Raw genomic sequence first — 21,027 nt, 5'->3', positions numbered from 1 at the left:
AATCCACGGCAAAAAACCTGCAACATGAGGATGTAAGTTTATTGTGAAACTACGCCTAACAGCACAGGGAATGAACATAACGTCTAAGTGTAACGAATCACGCCAGGATAAACCTCGGCCTCCTCCCGTGCACACTTATTTTGGAGCGAAAGACTTCGTCATTTCACAATAAACTTATATGCTCATGTTGCAGGTTTTTTGCCGCGGATTGTACCAATCGACTCCATGTCTCAAGAGAACATACCATCATCACTTAGAACACGCTACGAAAACCAGAAATGGTTGAAATTTACTAGTACTTCTGATTCCAATACTTATTTCCATAGAACAAAATTGGTCAGAGATATCGAAAGGCTTTTTGTAAAATATGGATTTACCTACTGCAAGAACAGGCTATACCGCTAATTTTATTTCTTTACTGCAACTGGAAGTGAAACATATTAATTAGTATAATATTAATTAATATTAATTTCCATAGAACAAAAACAGTGAGAGATAGTGAGTATTTTTTTTTGGGGGGGGGGAGTAAGGACTAGAACCTATCCTTGATCTTACTATTCTATTGCAACATTTGTTATAGATATAATATTTCAAATTTGAATATTGAATTCGCACAGTTTGTAAGTCTACTGTAGTTTCACACAGTAAAACAACATTCTCTTGTTTCAAACTTTATACAGTAACCACTCAATAATCTTTCATCTCTTTTGAATGACACACCCATAAAAATTTCCTTGCTCAGAAATAAGAAAAATGCATGTTCAAAACAAAATAAGTAATTTTTATTCATATGTGAGGAAAAACGTCTCATTATTTTCAAACGTGTCTTCATTTGTGAGCTCAAGGCAAATTTTCAGGTTCCCATTTATGAGATTTTTCCATTTCTTAAAAATGAGAATTAAATAGTGCATGATTTGCAATATCATAGATGATTAAAAAGTAACGGTAAAGCTCTTACCGAAATAATATTACTATGATTTACTAAGGTGTAATATTGCTAGGACTTAATTACTATTCAGGAAACGAGCTAAACGATTTCAGTTGTAGCACAGCGCGAAGGAATATGAGTACGCAGTATAGTGATGCGGCTGAAGTGGCGTATGGATACATATCATATGACAGCGGCGAGGAGCAGCATATATATCAGCTTTCGAACGTACGTAATTTTGGGTGAATTGTAAGCATACTGCCATAGAATAAAAGATATTGTAATACATTCGTTAGGGTGTAGAACGCTGATACCCCCCCTCATATAGGTTATATAAGCTATAGTAGTCAGATTGTCTCCTTTATGTACCAAAGCTCAATACTCAATTCACATAATAACGAGTGCAGCAATAACAAGTGAAGGCGAGTTAGAGCCTCGTAGGACACGTTGTTTTCTATATTACAATAGAATGGGGAGGCATGTCAATGTTTTACCCCCGTTGCAATTCGTTCTTCTTGTTCACCTCAAACATAGGTTGGTGGGAAACATGGAAATTTTAAAACGTTTCTGTCGCTTGGGAGAGCTGTTTTATAGTTTGATACGGCCTCTTCTTCGTAACTGCATCTAGATATTCTACCCTTGGTCTTCCTCTTCCCGGTTTTCCTTCTGTCTTTCCCTCTATGAGCATAGTAATCCAATAAGATGGCAAAGCATGCTGTTTCTTCTTTTTCCTATTATCTTTATAATCTGTCGTCCTTCATTAGCTCCCTTTAGTACGTCTTTATTCCTTTTCCTTTCTGTCCATGGTATGCGGAGCATCCTGCGCCAACACCACATTTCAAATGCTTCCAGCTTGGATATTTCAGCTTTTCTCAATTTCCACGTCTCTGATCCATACAGCGCCATGCTCCATACCAGTGTCTTAATAAATCATTTACGAACGTCCAGCGACACAATTCTTGATGTTAGTAGTCCACTTTTTCTATTGAATGCTTGTTTAGCCTGTGCTATTCTGGAACTTACGTCTTATTCACTTCTTCCGTCCGAGGATATTAGACTTCCTAAATAGGGAAACGTCTTAACGTCTTGGATTTTCTCTCCATCTAGCCATACGTTTCCCCCTTCCTCTCCTGCTCTTGTGCACTTTACCACTTTCGTTTTCTTCTTAATAATCTTCATTTTGCATGTTTTTCCCAGTTGGTTCCATGTTGACAACAACATGCAATTCGTTATGAGGTATAAAACAGCTTATGCACGAAAACAAAGAATACATAAGTCATCTGTGTAGTTAGAAATAGCGCATGGAAAGTGATTTATTATTATGGAATTGTAATGCAGATGTACTTCGTACTGATCACCTGCATAGATTGGAGAATCCCTTTTTCATCGCCAGTAATTGTTTTAATGTCACACATTTGCACGTTATTTGTGGCATAGTACTGTACACATTTGTTCTTAAATTAACGTACGGGACGCGGTAGCTCAGTGGTAGAGCTTTCACCTCAAGTGCGTGAGGCCTTGGTTCGATACCAGCTCGCGGCAAGTGGGCTTTGTGGTGGATAAACACAGCATGTGAGGGTTTTGTTTTGGTTCTCCCTTTTCTTACCATTTTCTTCATTCTACCATTTCATTCATATCTCATCATTATCGTCTCCTTTAGCCTCCCGACACTACTGTGGGACGTAAAACTCAAAGATTTCATTTTTTAAACATTTAACGTCCCAAGATTGTGCTCCAAGGCTAAGGGAGACAGTGATAGAAATGGGCAATAATAGTGTAATGAAATTTATGGACGTACGTTTCTTGACAGTTTTTGCATTAATACGGGTTTGTGTTCTTGTTTCCAATCTGAATTGTGTCCTTAGCAATGGAGCTTCAGCATATTTATGAGGGGCAGAAACTGCCGCATGCTCCTGGGGGTGGGGGGTGAGTCCTGGATCTCCGGATCTTCCCCGAAATCGCTATTTTTATGTAAATTTTATCTAATTTTAGGGGCAATTTTACAAATATCAATACAATTTGTCCTCGTATTGAACTTGGAATCCCTCCGAAATAAATTCCTGTGTACGTCTCTTGTAGCAGAAAACTGGAGATTCCTAAAAAAGCCCACGCACACAGTGACTCAGTGATAGAACCGCCTGCGATGCATGGGGTCCCTAGTTTGATTTCAGCCCCGCCAAGTGTGTTGTGTGAGTAAACACCGTAAGTATGTTTTCTCGGGATTCCTTCATTTTCTTCATTACACAATTTTCACTTATTATTTTCATAATGTCTCCCTAAGCTTCGTAGCATAATCGTGGGACGTTACACTCCAGCAGAAATTGTTGCCGTTATTTTGAAGTAGACGGATAATTCTTGAATCTGAATTATCAAGAAGTTGGTATAATGTTGGAGAAAACGGGAGAATCTTGAGTAAACCCAAGTCGATTGAAAAGAAAAAAACTTGAGAAAGTAGCAATGATAAAAAAGGAAAATATTGAACTCTGCGATGCAGTAGGAATAAGTAACGCGCTTAAAATACAAATCTTCGTGGAATTTTCTTTCGTTGAAATGAAGGTTTAAATGTGTTATATTTTAAACAATATAACTATATATGTATACTTAATATGAATTCTGTATGTGATAATAGTTTGATTTTTTTGCATGTTTGTATTTTGTTTATGCCCTTTCATTTCACCTTGTCGTATTTGAGAACCCCGTTTCTGTGCACCGTTTCTCGCTCTTGAGAAAGACATTTCTAATCCTCCCCTCTGTATGTCTCATTTCCTCAAATGTTACTTTCTCAATTTTAAGAAAAAAATACAATTTTTTTCTCAAATTTGAGAACGCATTTGCATCCTCAGAAATGATACATAATTCCTCGCATTTGAGTAATTATTTCTCAAAATGATTTGAGAAAATCGAAATCTCACTTTTAAGAATGTATTACTCGGTGCACAGGTAAGAAACGGATGTTCTCAAATACTAGGATTTTTTCCCTCGAATTTAAGAACCCATTTTAAAGTGCATCATAGGTTCAACATAGACATTATGAGATTGTGGTGGACAACCGTTTCTTAACCAGCTCTTATCATTAGTTAATTGCATTTATTACTCGTATTCTTTTCCTCACATTTACTATCCTTTTACACATATGTTAACCGATTTATTTGCATTTACACTTCTTTCCTAGTATTACTACGTGTTTAAGCAGAGCCTAAAAAAACAGCATTTAAACCTCTTCTATTAGGAATCAAACCCAGATCCGCGTACATTAAAGGACGTCAAAAGCCACTAGACGGAGAATGAGATCAACGGAGAAGGAGGATGAAAACATTTTTGCAAATTCCATCAAGTTAAGATGAAATCTGAAAGAAACCTTGGAATGAAATTTAATTTTTCAGTTAAACGTCCCATTTTACGCTCGTTAAGCTAAGGGAGACTGATGATTAAGGCGAGTGATTGATTATGGAACAATTGGTGGAATGGAAATTTTGGAGGAAATCGGAGTACCCCGAGAAAACCCGTGGACACGATGGTGTCCACCATAAACTTACTTGGCACTCAACCCCACTTGGGATCGAACCAGGGACGCGACGCACCGAAGGTGGCACTTAACCGCAGAGCCACCGCTTCCCCCGAAACTTTGAAATATTATCGCGATGTTTGCAGTGCATTTCGAAGCACCTTTACAACGTTTAGATAAGGATTTTAGACACAAGTCAAATTATCCATGTGAGCGAAAGTCAAAATATGCTTGTTTTCTAGATTTGTGCAGGAAAATAATTGTTCCATAAAAAAATCTTGTTGATTAGTTGTATATACCAAATATAATAATACACATATGATGAACATAATAAATTTTATGCAGAATTTGATTTTCAATTAACAATAATAATTAAAGTGCTGTAAATAGTAGCATATATGAAACACACACAACAGTGAAGGAAATGAAGACTATTATCAACTATTGTGACTATTATCACAAAAACAGTGAAAGGCTAAAACGAAACTGGATTTTATCTCTCAAAAGAGAATCATAGATGCCTTGAAAGAGATGATGAAAGGATGAAAATGCAAACCCACACTCTCGTTTCTCAGTTCCGATAATTGTTTACCACTACATAGTGTTGAATGGATTTCTTCCAGCTTTTATGACCTACCTTGTCAGCTTGAGTCTTGAATATTTGCTTGGAAGTTGTAGCAATATTCAGGAGTTTGGTTTACCAAAATTTCTTTATATTTCCCTGTCTTCATGTGTCTATCAGTTCGGGAGACTCAAGACCTGAAGAACTATATTGCAAGGATCTGTACAACCACACGTACTATAAGCCACATGCTTTTAATATAAACACGTGTTTTCACGATTTGTAAATAAATAGTGTCAGATGACAGAAGGAAACTAAATTTTCAGGAAGAGACGAAGAAGACACGGAGAGCCACGAAGAAATCCGACAACCCCCCCATAGGTTCTGCCTCCAAAGGACGGCTATAAAAGAGGACATCGGGACTAACAAGTCAGCAGTGCGTTGTACTGATAATCCACCTACAATACCTACACCTGAGGCCACTTTAGGACAAGACACCTTCCTAGCAAACCGAGGCAACATATGCGCGCGGAGAAGTTAACCGCATAGCCTTTAGCCTTAGCCTCTTTTTTCAATCCAACACTGAAAACTTTTATTTAGAGTGATTAGAGACTTGGAGAAAGATCTTATTGTGACTTTGTATGATAACTGTATACAACATTTTATAATAAAAAGTCTAAGGATTAAATTTCCGTGTAAGTTATTGATTTTACCACAGAATATTACAATATAATGGACCATTTGGCTAGGGTATTCAGGGTCGGAAGTTAGCAATCGAGTTCCTTGGTGCAGGTGATGTTCAAACCAGAAGTGATTGAGATTAACTTCTTACCGTTTTAACGTTAATCCTTATAGAGTAGAAACGGAAACAGACAACAAGAAACTGTCTATTGCACTGAATTAAATGTTTCAAGAATACTTTCAATTTTCACTCTTAATTTTTCTACTAGTTCATGCCTTTCGTGTGAGCGGTCCCAGGTTCGATCCCCGGTGGAGAGGCTCGATCGAAAAAGTGTATAAAGCTTTTCCAGGCCAGCCATCCTGAGTGAGATTTTCCTTGGTTTTCCTCATTCACACCAGGCAAATGCCAGGATGGTATCTATAATACAAGTCCCAGGCTATTTCCTTCCTTCCGTTTCCCCGGATCGCCGAGGAACGTCATCTCTGGTACGTGATAACGTAACTTGGCCATAGATACCGAAAGCCCAGAAATCTAAATCCTAAATCTTTAATTTCCTACTAAAAGAGGAAGGGCTTGAAAACTATGTATTTCTTCACATATTCATATGAACTTTCGTCCTATTCTGATGTCAAAAGTTGCCTTTTAAAGCTTGACGTAATAGATCATTAACACTCTGTATCTACTGTATGTATTTAATCATTTCTGTGATTACTGTCTCGGGTTGGCAGCAGATACTTCGTCTTACCTACGTTTACTAACAAACAAGCATATTTTAAAACATGTCTGTTATACACTTATCTAGAGAAGGAGAACTATACATTAAATTTCCTATTTATTGAGAACTACTACAAAGGTAAAGATTGTAACAGATTTGAATGCCAGTTCTGTGGAATATTTGCACAACATTTCACACAGCAGTTGAAACTTTTGTTGTTGCGATGTCTAGTGGAATGTAAATGATCTTGTTTGTGTAACCAGAAGTTGACATATTTTTTTACCCTAGTCAACAACGATCATCATACCTAAGAGGAGCTGAAAGAAAGGAAGAAAAAAAGAACATCACATAGAATGTCAATTCTAAAATGATGAATGGCCTTGAGAAAATGTCAGCGCATGAGGAAGTTAAATTGGCAAAGGAGAAACGGGTAAGGGAAGAAGAAAATTAGAAATGCAGAGAGAGAGAAAAAAGAACTACTAATGTATATAAACATGTCAACAAATGCGATTCTACATTCGTTACTTCTGAGCCCTCTTTCTAGTCTATCTTTACAGTTGGTCCACTAAAACAGAAAAAAGAAAATACTTCCAGAAGAAGAAAGCATACATAATTTTTTAAAGTGAAGACTCTCATAAATTAAACAGGAAGAAAATAAATAAGGCTATATACAATGTTTCTTAATTTTGGCTTTGAATCTGGGAATAAATAGAAGAAATGTTTGTTTTTGCTCTCATAACTGAAAAATAAAACCAAGTGAATAAACAATCTTTGAAAGGGCAAATTCAGTAGCTTCGTTGGCATTTGAGAACTGTTTACTTTTAAGATAAAGAGAAATGTACCGTACACAGCCATTCCTTCTTACCTAATTACTACTTTTCTTTGATTACAGGAGGTTTCACAATGCAAAACTTTATAACATATACCCATGACCAAACATTACATGGGTAATACAATATTGATATCTAATATGAACCAACATAACGGAATGACATCTTTATTCGTGAATAGGGTAGGCAGGTGTCCTCATGTAAAGCCTCGTAATGAGGTGAGCCCATTAGCGCGGTGGACCGAAACCCATCTATCGGTTACTCCTACGCGTACTGGTGAAGGAAAATCTCTTAGTAGGAGTCTACCAAAATTTTCAATATTTGCACCAGAGAGGGATACTGGAACCTTAAGATAGCTAAACCTATATAGTATGACCAGAACCCGGAAGAGTCCTACTCATGATTTCAAAACCGAAACTCATGAATACAAAGGCGAAGTTAAAATCTCAACTTTGAGTATCTCAGCTGAAGTACCAGATGCAGCATTGATCACCATTCAAAGACGGAATGAACCTCTACTCAGGTGCAACATGTCCCTTCACATGTCGTTTACCTTACTTTATTCAAAAAAAAAAAAAAAAAAAGAATTGCCAGTGAAAAATGTACAGGAGGTTGTCCGAATAATAGAAACACCTGAAGAAATACAATTTACTAGATTAATATGGCGTTGTATCATCTTTTGCCTCCCTAAAAATAGCTCTGTTGCGACGTGGAGTGGAGTCTTAGAAAGTGAAAAGGATAGCAAGTGTGTAGTGCATCACACAGTTACCCGAGAGAGGATGGATGGGAATAATCTGTACCGGATTTGTGTCTCACGAACCACAAAAGTTGTACTATGTTCAGATTCGAAGATCCGGTGATCCAGAGAAGGTGTTCAACTTCATACTATGTTCCTCAAATCACGCTGCAACAGAGCCAAGTGTGTGAATGACGTATTGTTATCCTGAAACAACATCTGGATCATAGAATTTACATAATAGAATTTAATATGGCGATCTGGATCATAGAATTTAATATGGCGATATAATTACGGGTAATGAGACGACCGGTAAGTGCTAGCACATGACTTACTGAAAAACAGGATATTGTGACTCATATCATCACAAAACCGCTGCCATTTTTCAAGGTTAGGCGAAGAGTGTGGATAATACACTTCTTTGGACATCCATCACATACTAACACAATCTATCGTTTAAAATAACATAAAAAATGACTCATCTTTCATAATACACGTTTATAGCTCTCAGTGGTCCATGTTGCGCATTCACGATACCATTGTCGTCGTGCTAAAGCGTTTTAGTCCCTTTATACTCTTCACCGATGTGGTTCTCTTGTGAGTTTTGTAGGTCATCATTACCTTGCACACTGCCTCCCGCAACACACCTAATATATTTACCACTTTCGGCACGCTCGTACCACGTAAAGGAGCACTAACAATTTGAACACAGAGTTGACCCATTCTACACTATCATCGTACTCTCAGTTCACTGATACTGCCATCTGTACTGCTCCTCACGTAGTACGAAGTTTGTTTTAACACATATTTATCAACAGCCCTGAGATGTGGTTGCCGGCTGATTATTTCCAATTCAGATATCTGATGTGTTTCTAACTCAGATGTTACTATTATCCTGATAATAATTTGAACTTGCTCCTACAGTTTTTAAGAAGGAAAAGAACTAGAGGTTGAAGCGCTACCGAGCATTCTGGGGTACAACCGGTCAAAATTGATGAAAATAAAAGTTAAATTCATATCCACTCAACCGTACATGCGTTCCTCCCCATGTGAGTGACGTGACATGGACAGTGTAGCATCTGCTTTCTCGTGGTAGGAAGGGTGTCAGCCTATATTAGAGACAGATTTTTACCCCTTTAATTCGTCCCGTGATTGCAGGAATTGCCACGAGCGTGCTTTACTCATAATTGTACATGCAAAATTTTGAAACTTCAAAGAAAATAATGGGTTTACACCCATTAATCGTGACGAATCCCAACTGGTGGAGGAAACTCTAGTAGCGAATGACTCTATCTGTATCTCCAGTGTCGGCACCGGAGCGTTTAAAGGCAAGCACACAGTCTTGTCTCAGTACTGAGTCCACCGGTGTGGTCATAATTCTGCATAGTCCAACACACTTCTTGGAATTCCAAGAAACAAATGGGGCCACAATCCCAGCCTTGAGTACATTAGTTTGTTAGCTGTTCTAGAAGGGCCTCTTGAAGGAAGCGAATCGTCCAACGTGAGATAAACGGATGCTATGATACGGAACACACACATACACACAAACTATCTCAATATTATATCATTTGTTTGTATTTCTGCTAATAGCTTTTATATACATTGCGGAGATAGAAAGTAAAAATCAAAATCAATATTTTAATTTTATTGAAATCTTTGTTTATTTCACGCACCGGGTTTGTTAATCTTGCTTTTAATCCACTTGTTAAATTCTTCAAACAATCTGGAAAAGAATAGCTTATGTGTACATATGTAAATTATGATCTTTGGCTCCATTGTATAATTTTCGTGTCATGGAAATCTGCATACCCAACAAATTGTAAGAACTTCTCAGTTACATTATGCTGAAGAACGCATTTCTCTCAAACTGACATTTTTCTGCACACTTTGAGATTGTGGGTTTGAAACACCATAAGTAGTGCTTTTCTTCATTTCAGCACTCTCTCTCTTTCCTCGTATATAAACTGAGGACATCCTACTTTCATTCATTTGGTCTCTAGTATACCAAACACCCGTAACAAGCAGACCAACACCTTAACCTTTCAGAGACAAACAGCCTAGTCCACAACGATAACACTCAACTCAACCTATCCTATGAGAAGTAATACTCTTAATTACCTTCTACATGTATTCTCATTCTAAATAGCACTGGATAAGTAGTGGATCCAGTGGCGTGTTTAGTCTCATTCATCGATAGACCAAGAGGAACCGTTTCCAAGTACATGACAGAGAAGCCGTTTTTATCATCAACAGCAGGTTAGTGAAAGAGAAATATGTTCAATGCATGTATATTACATTACTTTAAACACTATATTTCCCAAATGTTCACTGAAAGACTATTAAACTCAGATATACAATAAAACATACTTCTGTGTTAAGCAATTCATTTCTGCGGAAGGACTAAGATTGTCAATATAAGATTGGTAAAGTACGTGTTTCTTTATTGTAGTATTTAAGCTCTACCATTATCACTATACGAGTGTTATTAAGGTATGTCGTCAATATGTTATAATAATTGAATGCTACATGATGCTGAATAGCAGTGGCGGTTTCTCTTAATGTTTGCATGTTTGTACAAACCTCCTTCCAACATTTTCAATTTTTATTTGTGCTAAATCACTTTTAGTTTTATTGTCAACATAATCTTTCCTTAAATAAGTGCGTTTCAAATGGGGTTGGCTAATAGCTTTCTGCTTGCGAGTTTGGCAAGCTCCCCAGCATGGCTACTGCGGGGGTTGCTAGGTGCAAAGATTCTTATAGTGCCTCATAAGGAACTACTATGTTTGCAGATCGTTTGCAAGCAATTCTACCAACAAACACAACTTTTCCAAAACGAAACGCTTTGGAACGGGAAATTCTCCACCATCCCTCCCCCTGCAATATTGGTTGACACGGTTCTCGCCTGAAGGGGAATAGTCCGCTCCTCCAAGTCGCATAGAGGAAAAAAAGAAAAAAGAAAAACTTGTGCCTTGCCTAAATCGAGATTGCCAAGTGGTCATAACTATTGGTTCTGTCAACCAAGTAAGATAAAGGCAGCTATGAAGACAGTAAAGGCGACCCCGTGAAGAGTGAAGACAGATTGAGGGTGTCAATATTTAATACATTTGTATCTGAATGAGTAGAAATTTGGCAGCATAGACATAATATTTTCCTTTTTGGAGAGCAAAAAAAGAGCGTTAATTGGAGAAGGGGATGAGATTTTAAAGCAGACTGCAAGCCCTCAACTAACCAATGTCCTCGCAGAAACAATGTAGGACATACGGAACGAAACCCTTGTTCTTCTTTACTTCCCCCTTCCGCCTACTAGCACCTACGCCTTTGACTGCTTAAATAAGGGCTAACACCCCTCTTACTAAAAGGTCTTTGAGGGGGAGTATTTCGATGGTTTCTTTCAACGCAAAATAAATCACACCGGAAAAATACATTTTCTTTAGAGTCGGACGGGAGTATGTTTACGAAGCTGCTAGTGAGATCGAATTGTGGAATCTGTTCGTAGTGTTGTGTGTTTGTGTATGTGTGTGTGCGTGCGTGTACCGGTCTTTGTTGTTCATTGGAACATGGTTGCTGTGATTGCATAATTATGTCTGTCTCTTATATACGTGAAGTGACAATTAATTCTGTAACGTCTCTGTTAAATGAGCCATTTTCAAAAAGAAGTTTAGAAGCAAAGCTACTTGTGAAAAACATCGGAAGGCCGATTCCGACTCTCAATATAACACAAGTAATAAGAAGTGCGAAACGAACATTTACAAGGAAGTTTAATCCAAATTGGTACGAACAGCATAAGTGGTTATGTGGATGTGAAATTAAAAATGCTTTGTTTTGTTTTCCGTGTTTCTTGTTCGGGGCAGGGGAAGATGCGTGGAGTAAAAAGGGTGTTGTGGATATTCAGCATCTGCACGACAAAATAAAAAAAAAACAAAAAAACATGAAAATTCGTCAGCCCATATAAAACACGTTCTTAATCTAACTGTGTTGGGAAATGTGAATATTGCTGCTCAACTGGATGCTGGTTATGGGCTGTCCATTCAGAACCACAATCAAAAAGTGACGCAAAACAGGTACGTGCTCAACATAATTATCAATTGCATTCGGTTTTGTGGCGCCTTCGAACTGGCTTTAAGAGGACATGATGAAACAGACTCCTCTTCAAATCCAGGCGTATTTCGTGGATTAATTAATTTTAGTGCTGAACTTGACAGCGCTCTCAAAAGTCATTTAGAAAGCGCAACAGTTTTTAAGGGTACCTCAAAAATTATACAAAATGAGCTTCTCCACTGCATGCTTGAAGTATGCCATGAAGAAATCGCTCAGGAAATAAGAGAGGCGGAATTTTTATCTGTCATAGCAGATGAAACAAGTGACGGAGCTAACGTATTTCAAATGGTGATTGTCTACAGGTACATTGTCAATGGCAAACCAGTGGAACGATTTTGGAACTTCGTAACTCCCTCTAAACACGATGCTCGAACTTTGGCTTCTTGTATTATTGAAGAAGTTGGTCTCCAGGTGGTAAATAATAAAGAGAAGTTGATATCACAAACATACGACGGTGCTGCAGTAATGAGTGGTTCTTCTGGTGGTGTACAAGCTATTGTGAAAAAAGATTATCCAAGTGCTGCTTACGTTCACTGTCATGGTCATCAACTCAATTTGATTATGTTAAATGCAGCGTCGACTAATAGAAACGTCAAGATTTTCTTTGCTAATCTACAGGGTATTTGTACTTTCTTTTCAAATTCTCCACAGCGGACATCTATATTGGACGACATAGTAAGAAAGCGGTTGCTACGATCTGTTCCAACGAGATGGAATTTTAATTTGCGGAGTGTGAACACTGTTTATGAACATAGAGAAGAGCTGATTAGGTGCTTCGAAACAATCCAAAATACAGACTTGAATAATAGTACCATCGACCAAGCATCCCGTCATATTGAAACTTTACAAAGGGAAAGTTTCAACTTTTGGCTGTCATTTTTTCATTCCATAATGCCTCACGTCGACATCTTATACAATCAATTGCAGAAACGAGACATTGATGCTGTTTACGTCAGAGAGATTCTTCAGTCTTTTGAGCGAAAGATATTGGAAGTCCGAGAGAATATTGGTGACGTTGAAAGTGAACCACCTGAGAAAAGGAAAAAATACATTTCCGCGTGGAAAAGAGAAGCGAAAGAGGTGTGTGATATTTTTATTTGCCAGGCCAAAAACAGATTTAGCTTCAGTGGACACCTTACTGCAGCCTCTCTGGTTACCAACAACAACTTTTTGAAGTACAACACACATTTCCCTGACGAACAGTTGCAAGCGACAAGTGACGCGTATCCTTGCTTAGATCTGAAAAACTTCGAACGGAACTTGGTGTAATTTACGGTACGCAAGAGTTCAGAGCAATGTCTGGTGCTCTCTGTTTATTAGATTTCATTTGCGAAAATAATTTGTCATTAACGTTTAGTGAATGAGAAAAACTTCTAAAAATTATCGTTACAATTCCAATGACAACATCAGAAGCAGAACGTTGCTTTAGCACATTGAAACGTGTGAAAACATTTCTGAAAAATTCGATGTTTCAGGAACGGTTATCTGCTCTTGCAATGCTATCAATTGAAAGAGACTTTATTATGGGAATCAAGGACTTCAATAACAAAGGTATTGAAAAGTTTGCCAGACGCAAAGAAAGAAGAATGGATTTTCTCTACAAGTAGGGTAAATATTTTTATTTTCTTTACACTAAATTTTCTATTTATTAATTGAGAAATACTTAGTACTTTTTTCATTACTAAATCTTTGGGTCATGAATCGCCACTAGTACCTATAGCCTGTGCTCTATTACTATTATTTATAATAATAATAATAAAGAAAAATACGAGGTCATGAGTGGTCCAGAAGTAGGTATACAGTACCGTACTGATCAGCTCATTGCATTTAATATCATTTCTTATTGTTATCCATCAGATAGACTTAGTTTTTTTATTATTTGTTCTTAATGTATTTTTACTTATATCTTAAGCTCAGAATAGCCGGAGCAAATAAACCCATAAACTAGAATGTTATACTTGATCAATGCAGGGGTGTATACCTACTTTTGGGCCACCCTGTATTGTGCACCACTTAAAATTCAAAGCACGAGCCGCCACTGCTGAATAGTATGGCAAATAGTGTTCGAAGTGGGCCAATAGAAGTAGAAAAACACGTTTCTCAAATGTAGCACTTAGAAACTTCATAATTTTAGGTATGTTTATGTTCCTTCGATCCCTCCATTGAATTACCAATATCAAAGAGCAAAGCAACTTTTGAATTTCATGCTCCCCTTGTTCTTCTTCTTTTTAAAAATATTTTGTTGTTTCTTTCAATTCTGTAACAAAAATGTCGGAGATGTAACTGTGAATCTACGTTTTGTTCGTCACTTGTCAGGTTACTCAGCACAAAAGAGCTCTGAAACATGTTTTTGTCCATTTCTTAAGCCACTTATTCATTAGACCAGAGTTAACAACACTACCTAACAAGCATTTTGAATTAACACTGTACATACTGTTACAACTAGATGTTAAACAAATCATCAATTACTAAGAAAATACGTTTTTGGCGTAAAAATAGTTATTTCGAATCATCCGAAACTGTCCTAAATCAACGGTTACTGTTATTAAGAACACTATTACGAACAAAATTATCACCCACTTTTAGTTTGTTTTTGAATTCATTATGTTTGCAAGTTCTATTTTGTCTTCGGTATCAAACGGCTCAAACAGGTGAAACAGTCCAAGTGGATAAAACGCTTCTAACGGGCGAAATGCTCCTGCTAGGTTATCCCGTTTCATACAGATATGATGAAAGTCCAATATTGATCAAACGCACAAGCAGTCCGGATCAATTGCATTTTCTAAAGACTAGTGTACAGTCTGTTTATTTTGTGGCAAAATTTCGTTTGAATTTTAATTAAAACTAGTTGTTCGTACGAGCCTTTAACCCACGATAACTATAGGTTGAATCGTGCTTAATTAAATCTAATTGGTTAGATTTAACATACATTTTTAAAATGTTTTCCTACTAACCCAAACTTTATATCATGTTTATGCACTTATTCAAATACAGTAGAAACTCGATTAACCGTCACCCTCGGAACCGAGACCATGACGGTTAAGCGAATAGACGGATAACAGAAATATCGTTATAAACCTCTACAGTAAGTAGATTTAAAAGGTTCTGGAAAAAATAAATAACCTTATACAAGTGAAAAATACTTATAATGATTGAACAGGACCAGAGTAAACCGTATTCCTTCCATGTTACACTAATATAGGTTCATCTTGAAAATAATTCATAACAGTTTGGAATTTAATTTCTGGCATCTTGAGTGTTTCAAGTCCATGCTTTTCTCCATAAGGGTTTCAGTACTGTACCAAGTTTTTGTGTGTAAACTAGCATGACCGGAAGTGACGCATGACTATTTCAGTCCATTTCGCTTACATTTTATTCCGTGCTCTGCACGGCGCACAGCGTCAATTGCGGCACATTTAAAGTACAGTACTGTCCGGAGCAGTGACGGATAACAGAGAGTGACGGTTAATCGAGTTTCTACTGTACTTTGCTATACACATAAGTTATAGCAAAGATGTCAATATCTATTAGCGTGGGTGTTAATTGTTACGATTACAGTGACGCACAAACTAATGTTATTTATAGTTTATTATTAGGATTCTGGGTACGCGCTGATTTTATGAATTTTTGATTGATGTGTATATGCATAGAATTCATTTTAAAAACATTTCTCTTGAGGGAAACATTATTACGCACGCATACACTTGGTTTTCAACTTGTATATTTGTGTGTGCACCTTCTAACCTTTGCGTGACTTAACCTACTCTGAAATCTTTGCTTATGTTCGTTTGGTGCGTAGGTTTTCTTGTTTCGATGCAACTTTCACCGCGAGTTTTTTTTTCTTAAAAGAGGAATTAATGCATAGAGACAAAAGATTGTTAATCTTATCTCTGGATAGCTTTGTTGAAAAATGGTAGACATGAAAAATCAATTTTCATGACGAATAAAGCCTTAAGAAACGTTTAAGTGTGTACTGTGTTTCTAAGTACTAAATTGTTATCTTTACAATCCAATTAACACAGCTTCGTATACGTTAATATATGCTTTTTTTCTGAGCGTAATGCGTTTCCTAAGTTAAATATTCTACACGCAATCTACTTCTCTCTCTCTCTCTCTCTCTCTCTCTGTGAGATTAATGGAGTGTTGACTTGCTGAGAAAGAAATCTCCAAAAATGACCGGCAAGCTGGAAAGATAAAATTTCAAACACTATTTTACGACTTACGCTTACTTTTTCTGATTATGAGCCAAAGTCCAATGAAAAAAAAAAAACTTTATTCATGCTAATGAAGGTTTTCATGTAACTTCATAGAAAAAAAGATTTATCTTGTTCGCTTTATTAACGGAACAGAGAATTCAGTAGTTGATTTCTTTTCTCGCAACCTTATTCACTAGATCAGGCTTTCTTAAGCTATTTTATAATACGACCCCCACCCCTGTGATCGATTCCTGCACTGTTTGCCTTTTCTCGTTTCGCCTTATGATCTCTAGCAAAGAAATTTGCATGTAGAACCTGTTATCGCTGTCCATCTTGATGAAACGAAAAAAGGGAAATCTCGATGTGTATTATACCGTTTCGCCTTACGAGCTTTATGTTGGTAGACTTGCAAATACATTCATAGATACAATTTGATTTGTTTATTTATATAACAAAATAAGTACAGTAACTACAAGAAGTACAGAACATCCATACAAGATGCTCTTTATCTTCCGTATGTATACAATGAGCAACAGCATTGCATTAGATCTAAACATTGCATTAGAGAATTCCGTTTACTACTCAGTCGACGGTCAACTGTGCATACAGTTAGGCAAATCAGAGTATCTCAGTGGATGCTTAATTTCATTTTCTAAAATTATTTTAACGTATTGGCTTCGTTCATTATTTTAAAAAAACAAACTTTATTTTATATTACAAACACTCTTCATTCGTTGTAAGCAGGGGTGGGTCCTGGGGTCCGAACAGCCTCCCCGAAATGCCGACTTTTCTGTAAATTTTGTATAATTTTAGGAGCGACATTACAAATTTTAATACATTAGCCTTCATACTGAATTTGGACACCTTCCCCCCGAAATGAATTCCTGCTCACGTCCAGGCCCAAAACCAGTCACAGATGTTTGGGAAAGGGCACGAATATGTTAGGGGAGGCAAGTCATTAAAAATTCTCCTACAAATATCTTAATTTTGTTTTTTGTACTGGGGTCTGGAGGGGCCACGAAAAGTTTAAGGGGATCAGACCCTACCTAGCCCCCGCTGGTTGCAGGCCTGCTCATGTTCCTGGCTGTAAGTATTAAACAACTTTAATAAACATATAACAAGACCATTCCATTTGACAGGATATGGTTTGGAGGGCCAACTCCTAATTTCACTCCATGGTTACCCCTGTATATGTATCGTTATTGTAAGCTCCTTGTTGCTCCCATTTTTTTAATGTTAACTTTACCAAATAAAACTATCCTCCCTTTGCATTATGGAAGAGTTTATTTTTTTTCTACTTAAGTATAGTCGTACACCTTTTGCTTGATTTTTTTTTTTTTTTTTTTTTTTGCATACTAATGAACATTGGGCTTAGACTATTTGATGGCTGGAAAATTTTGTGAGTCGGAGTGTCTGCAAGAATGTTTACATTACTCAAAAATGAAATATTATTATGAGAACTATCATTTTAATTTGCCCTTTTGATTTTCACATAAGTTGTGAGCGTCGGCGAGGATTTACTTTTCCAGTCTTCAAAACTTTTCTGCACTCCTGATCCGACTTCAGTTGTTTTCGAGGAGTTGCAATTCTATTTCCAAAGACAGGATAAATGATTGTGATTGAGGTTAAAAGAAATAAAGTGCATGTAAACTTGATAGTGTTAAAAGTGATTCTACTGTTTTTATATACAACGAAAAACAATCCGGTAAAGAGAAATGAAAAATGACAACATTAATTTGAGAGAGTGTCAGCAGATTTGAAACACACACGATTGTTTGAACCTGCGAGTCGAAACAAGAAGGGAATATTCGTGCCTCATGCTCATGCCTTATGACGGCCCAAAATATGATCCTGAAAAAGATTTTTATCGAAGCAGGCTAATTTCATGCTATAATTATCTGCATGCAAATTGTAAGTACGAAAACAGATTCTTATGCACACCAGAACTTGTAGGATTGTTATGTCGTCTTTTTTCTTTCTTTCTTTCTTTTCTTTTCTTCTTTCTTTTGTGGTTAGATATAACTTTGTTCCCGTGAATTGCAGTAGGGCGTCGAAAATCTGGATTCGTGAACCATGATGGTCGGATTTGCGGGTCAAAATTTTTGCGGTGGGCCCAAGCTCGCTAGTCCACCTCTGCCCTCTGATTATTAATTCTAAGTCCTGAATTCCAATTCGTTACCTTCATTTTCAATGAAACTTTTTTCTTTCCAGTTTCTCAGTATGTTTCTTTTGACCATTTTAATTACACTTATATTTGCTCAAGCAAGGTTACCAATGAAAATTATTGTAAGGCGAAACGGGAATTCCCGCTATGCCTTACAATAACAAATTATTAAGTACCAATTTTTGATACTGTGATAAGAATCGTAAGGCAAAACGGGAAAAGGCTAACAGTAAAGACACGCCTGTGATCATAACCTCTTGCTAGCGACCCCATATAAGTAGTTTCTGGTTTGTAAAAGTTTTTAGATTACTGAAGCTTAGTGAAATCGCACCATGCTCAGGCTTCAAACTTGTCCTTATTCTAAATTGTATTCCAACATGCAGTTTTACTTGTATTTGTATTTTTCTTGTATTTCAATGTGCAGTTTTGCAACAATTTCAGTCCTTTTTCACTGCAATTGTCTTTAAGTACTTCTTTATTTGTTTCATAATTTTCGCTCTACTTCATTATAAGTATAAAAATAAAAGTATGTCTGTAAAAACAAGACATCCAAAATAATAGTTGAAAATATTTTTCGGGTACTATATCCCAGGAACGCACCTACGAGGACGGATTCACCGGGTCCGGACCCCTTCCCCTCCGAAACTTTCTAACTCGATTAGCATTTGTGCACTTTCTTAACATATCTATATTTATTTAACAAAGAACTTATTTATGTAGTCTAAAGATTTGATTTTACACTTACCTTTCCTTATAAAAAATAGTCTAGTTCTACCACATTTTCTGAGACTATAGGGACAGTAATTAATAATTACTTATCGCCTTTTCGGGTGCAGAATAACACAGGTTTAATACTATATATATTTATTATACCCCCTCAAGAAAAAACTTCGGACCCCTCTCAACAAAAATTTCTACGTGCGCGTCTGCTACATCCCATTTACAATTATCTTTCTTTCTTCCCTTCACTATCCATAGGCTTCCTCTCGAGACACCCAGGTTACAAATCCCTGCACTAGACCAAAGGTGTTCCAACTCGTGGTATAAAAATTCAAAGCATTCTAGAAGGGCTCTGAAACTTAACATTTCCGAAGCTGCAGAAAAGAACATTACGTTATGAAATACAACTGGATATTTTTGAGTTGCATTAAAAATATGTTCACTCATGTCGAATAAATCAACGTTATCATTCTTTACAACAGCATGAAAGTAGTTACGTCAATATGAATTACGCACAATTTATGTGAAAACCACAACTCTTTAAAATGAATAGTTGCTTCCCATGAAATCCTTTTACAAACTATAATACGGTCTATTTACAGCTTAAATACCCTTCAACTATATAGTAAAATACAGGTAAACTTTGGTCTAAAACTGTATCTTGTCGCACATGGCTTTTTCACCTTGAAGCTGTAAAGCGAAGATGTCATACTGGAATTTTAGTGTTTTGATTAATAAGAAAATGCACATATTTTTGATTTGTACTGAAATTAAGAATTTTTCAGTGATTTCTTGTTTGTAGTTAGACTAATATGTAAATAAATTATTTTAAAAACGTCATGTGTAATGTCGAAAGAGTGAAATCAAGGATAGGAATGTCGAAAGAGGCCTTTATGAGGAAGAAAATACTATTTTGTGAGACATCGAATATAAAATTGAGAAGAACACTCATAAAGTGTTTCGTGTGGAGTATCCTATGGACATTACGCAAAAGTGATTAAAAACGACTGGAAGGTTTCGAAACATGCATGTGGAGAAGAAAGATAATTAGTTGGGTCAAGTGGAAAACAAATGAGAGTGTGTTAGAAATGGTGGGGGAGAAAAGAACAATTTTATATATTGTTAAGAAGAGGAAGAGAAACTGGTTGGGATGTTGGCTAAGAAGGAATTGTATCATGAGGGACTGATAGAGGGTATTGTGGCAGGAAGAAGGGCAGGGGCGAAGGAGATTACAATTAATGGACGATATCAAAACAGAAAAATCAATCATACGTAAAGTCGAAGAAGTTAGCCAGAGACCATACGGTATGAAAGCTTCTCAGTTGCGGCAAGTGACCTGTCAATAATTTCAGAATACCTAAGATGATAATGAAGATGATGATGTCAAAAGTGCAGTAAGGTGTTAAAGAAAAAAATCAGAATCCATAATTTCATTGATCGGGTCTCCATTTTACATTTTTTCATTGTTGGGCCCATTCTACTAACTTTACGTGTTTTTGAAGGTTTCATAACTAACGAAATTCGAACATAGGAGAATAATATTTTAAATTTTCCAGTGCGCCTTTGAATACTATTATTGCTACTTACATTTTAAAAAGCAGCAAAATGTAATGTTACGCAATATTCAGTAGGAATTACTTCTCTATTCGCTTTTAATATTGCAGAAGCCTTTCTAAGAAGTGACAAAGTAGATGTCTAATCACTTTTGGTATTATTATAATCACCCTTTCAATATCTCCTTATGTACATATTGACTGCTTCTTGCTTAAAGCTTCCTGCAGCAATAGAAAAAAGACAAAAGAAATGAGACAAACAAGTATAAATGAGATAAAGAGAAAGGGAGAAGAAGAAGGGAGTAACAGTAGATAAATTACGCAGTTCAGCTGCCAAT

General features: G+C 36.7%; 1 protein-coding gene across 1 annotated transcript; it reads left to right on the top strand.

Moving 5' to 3' along the window:
- Window positions 1-12,239: 12,239 nt before the first annotated feature.
- Window positions 12,240-13,325, top strand: LOC145660957 (zinc finger MYM-type protein 1-like). The gene has a single exon (XM_081726403.1). The coding sequence runs from the start codon at window positions 12,240-12,242 to the stop codon at window positions 13,323-13,325; it is 1,086 nt and encodes a 361-aa protein (XP_081582529.1).
- The last annotated feature ends 7,702 nt before the right edge of the window (window positions 13,326-21,027 follow it).

Source organism: Thermobia domestica, chromosome 9 (genome assembly GCF_964235325.1).
Source record: "Thermobia domestica chromosome 9, izTheDome1.hap1.1, whole genome shotgun sequence".
In the NCBI taxonomy this organism is placed as follows: Eukaryota; Metazoa; Arthropoda; class Insecta; order Zygentoma; family Lepismatidae; genus Thermobia; species Thermobia domestica.
This window is presented reverse-complemented; position numbering and strand designations above follow the sequence as displayed.

Bases quoted from the DNA above. Each gene is read 5' to 3' on its own strand.
- LOC145660957 (XM_081726403.1), top strand. From the start codon at position 12,240: ATGCTTGAAGTATGCCATGAAGAAATCGCTCAGGAAATAAGAGAGGCG.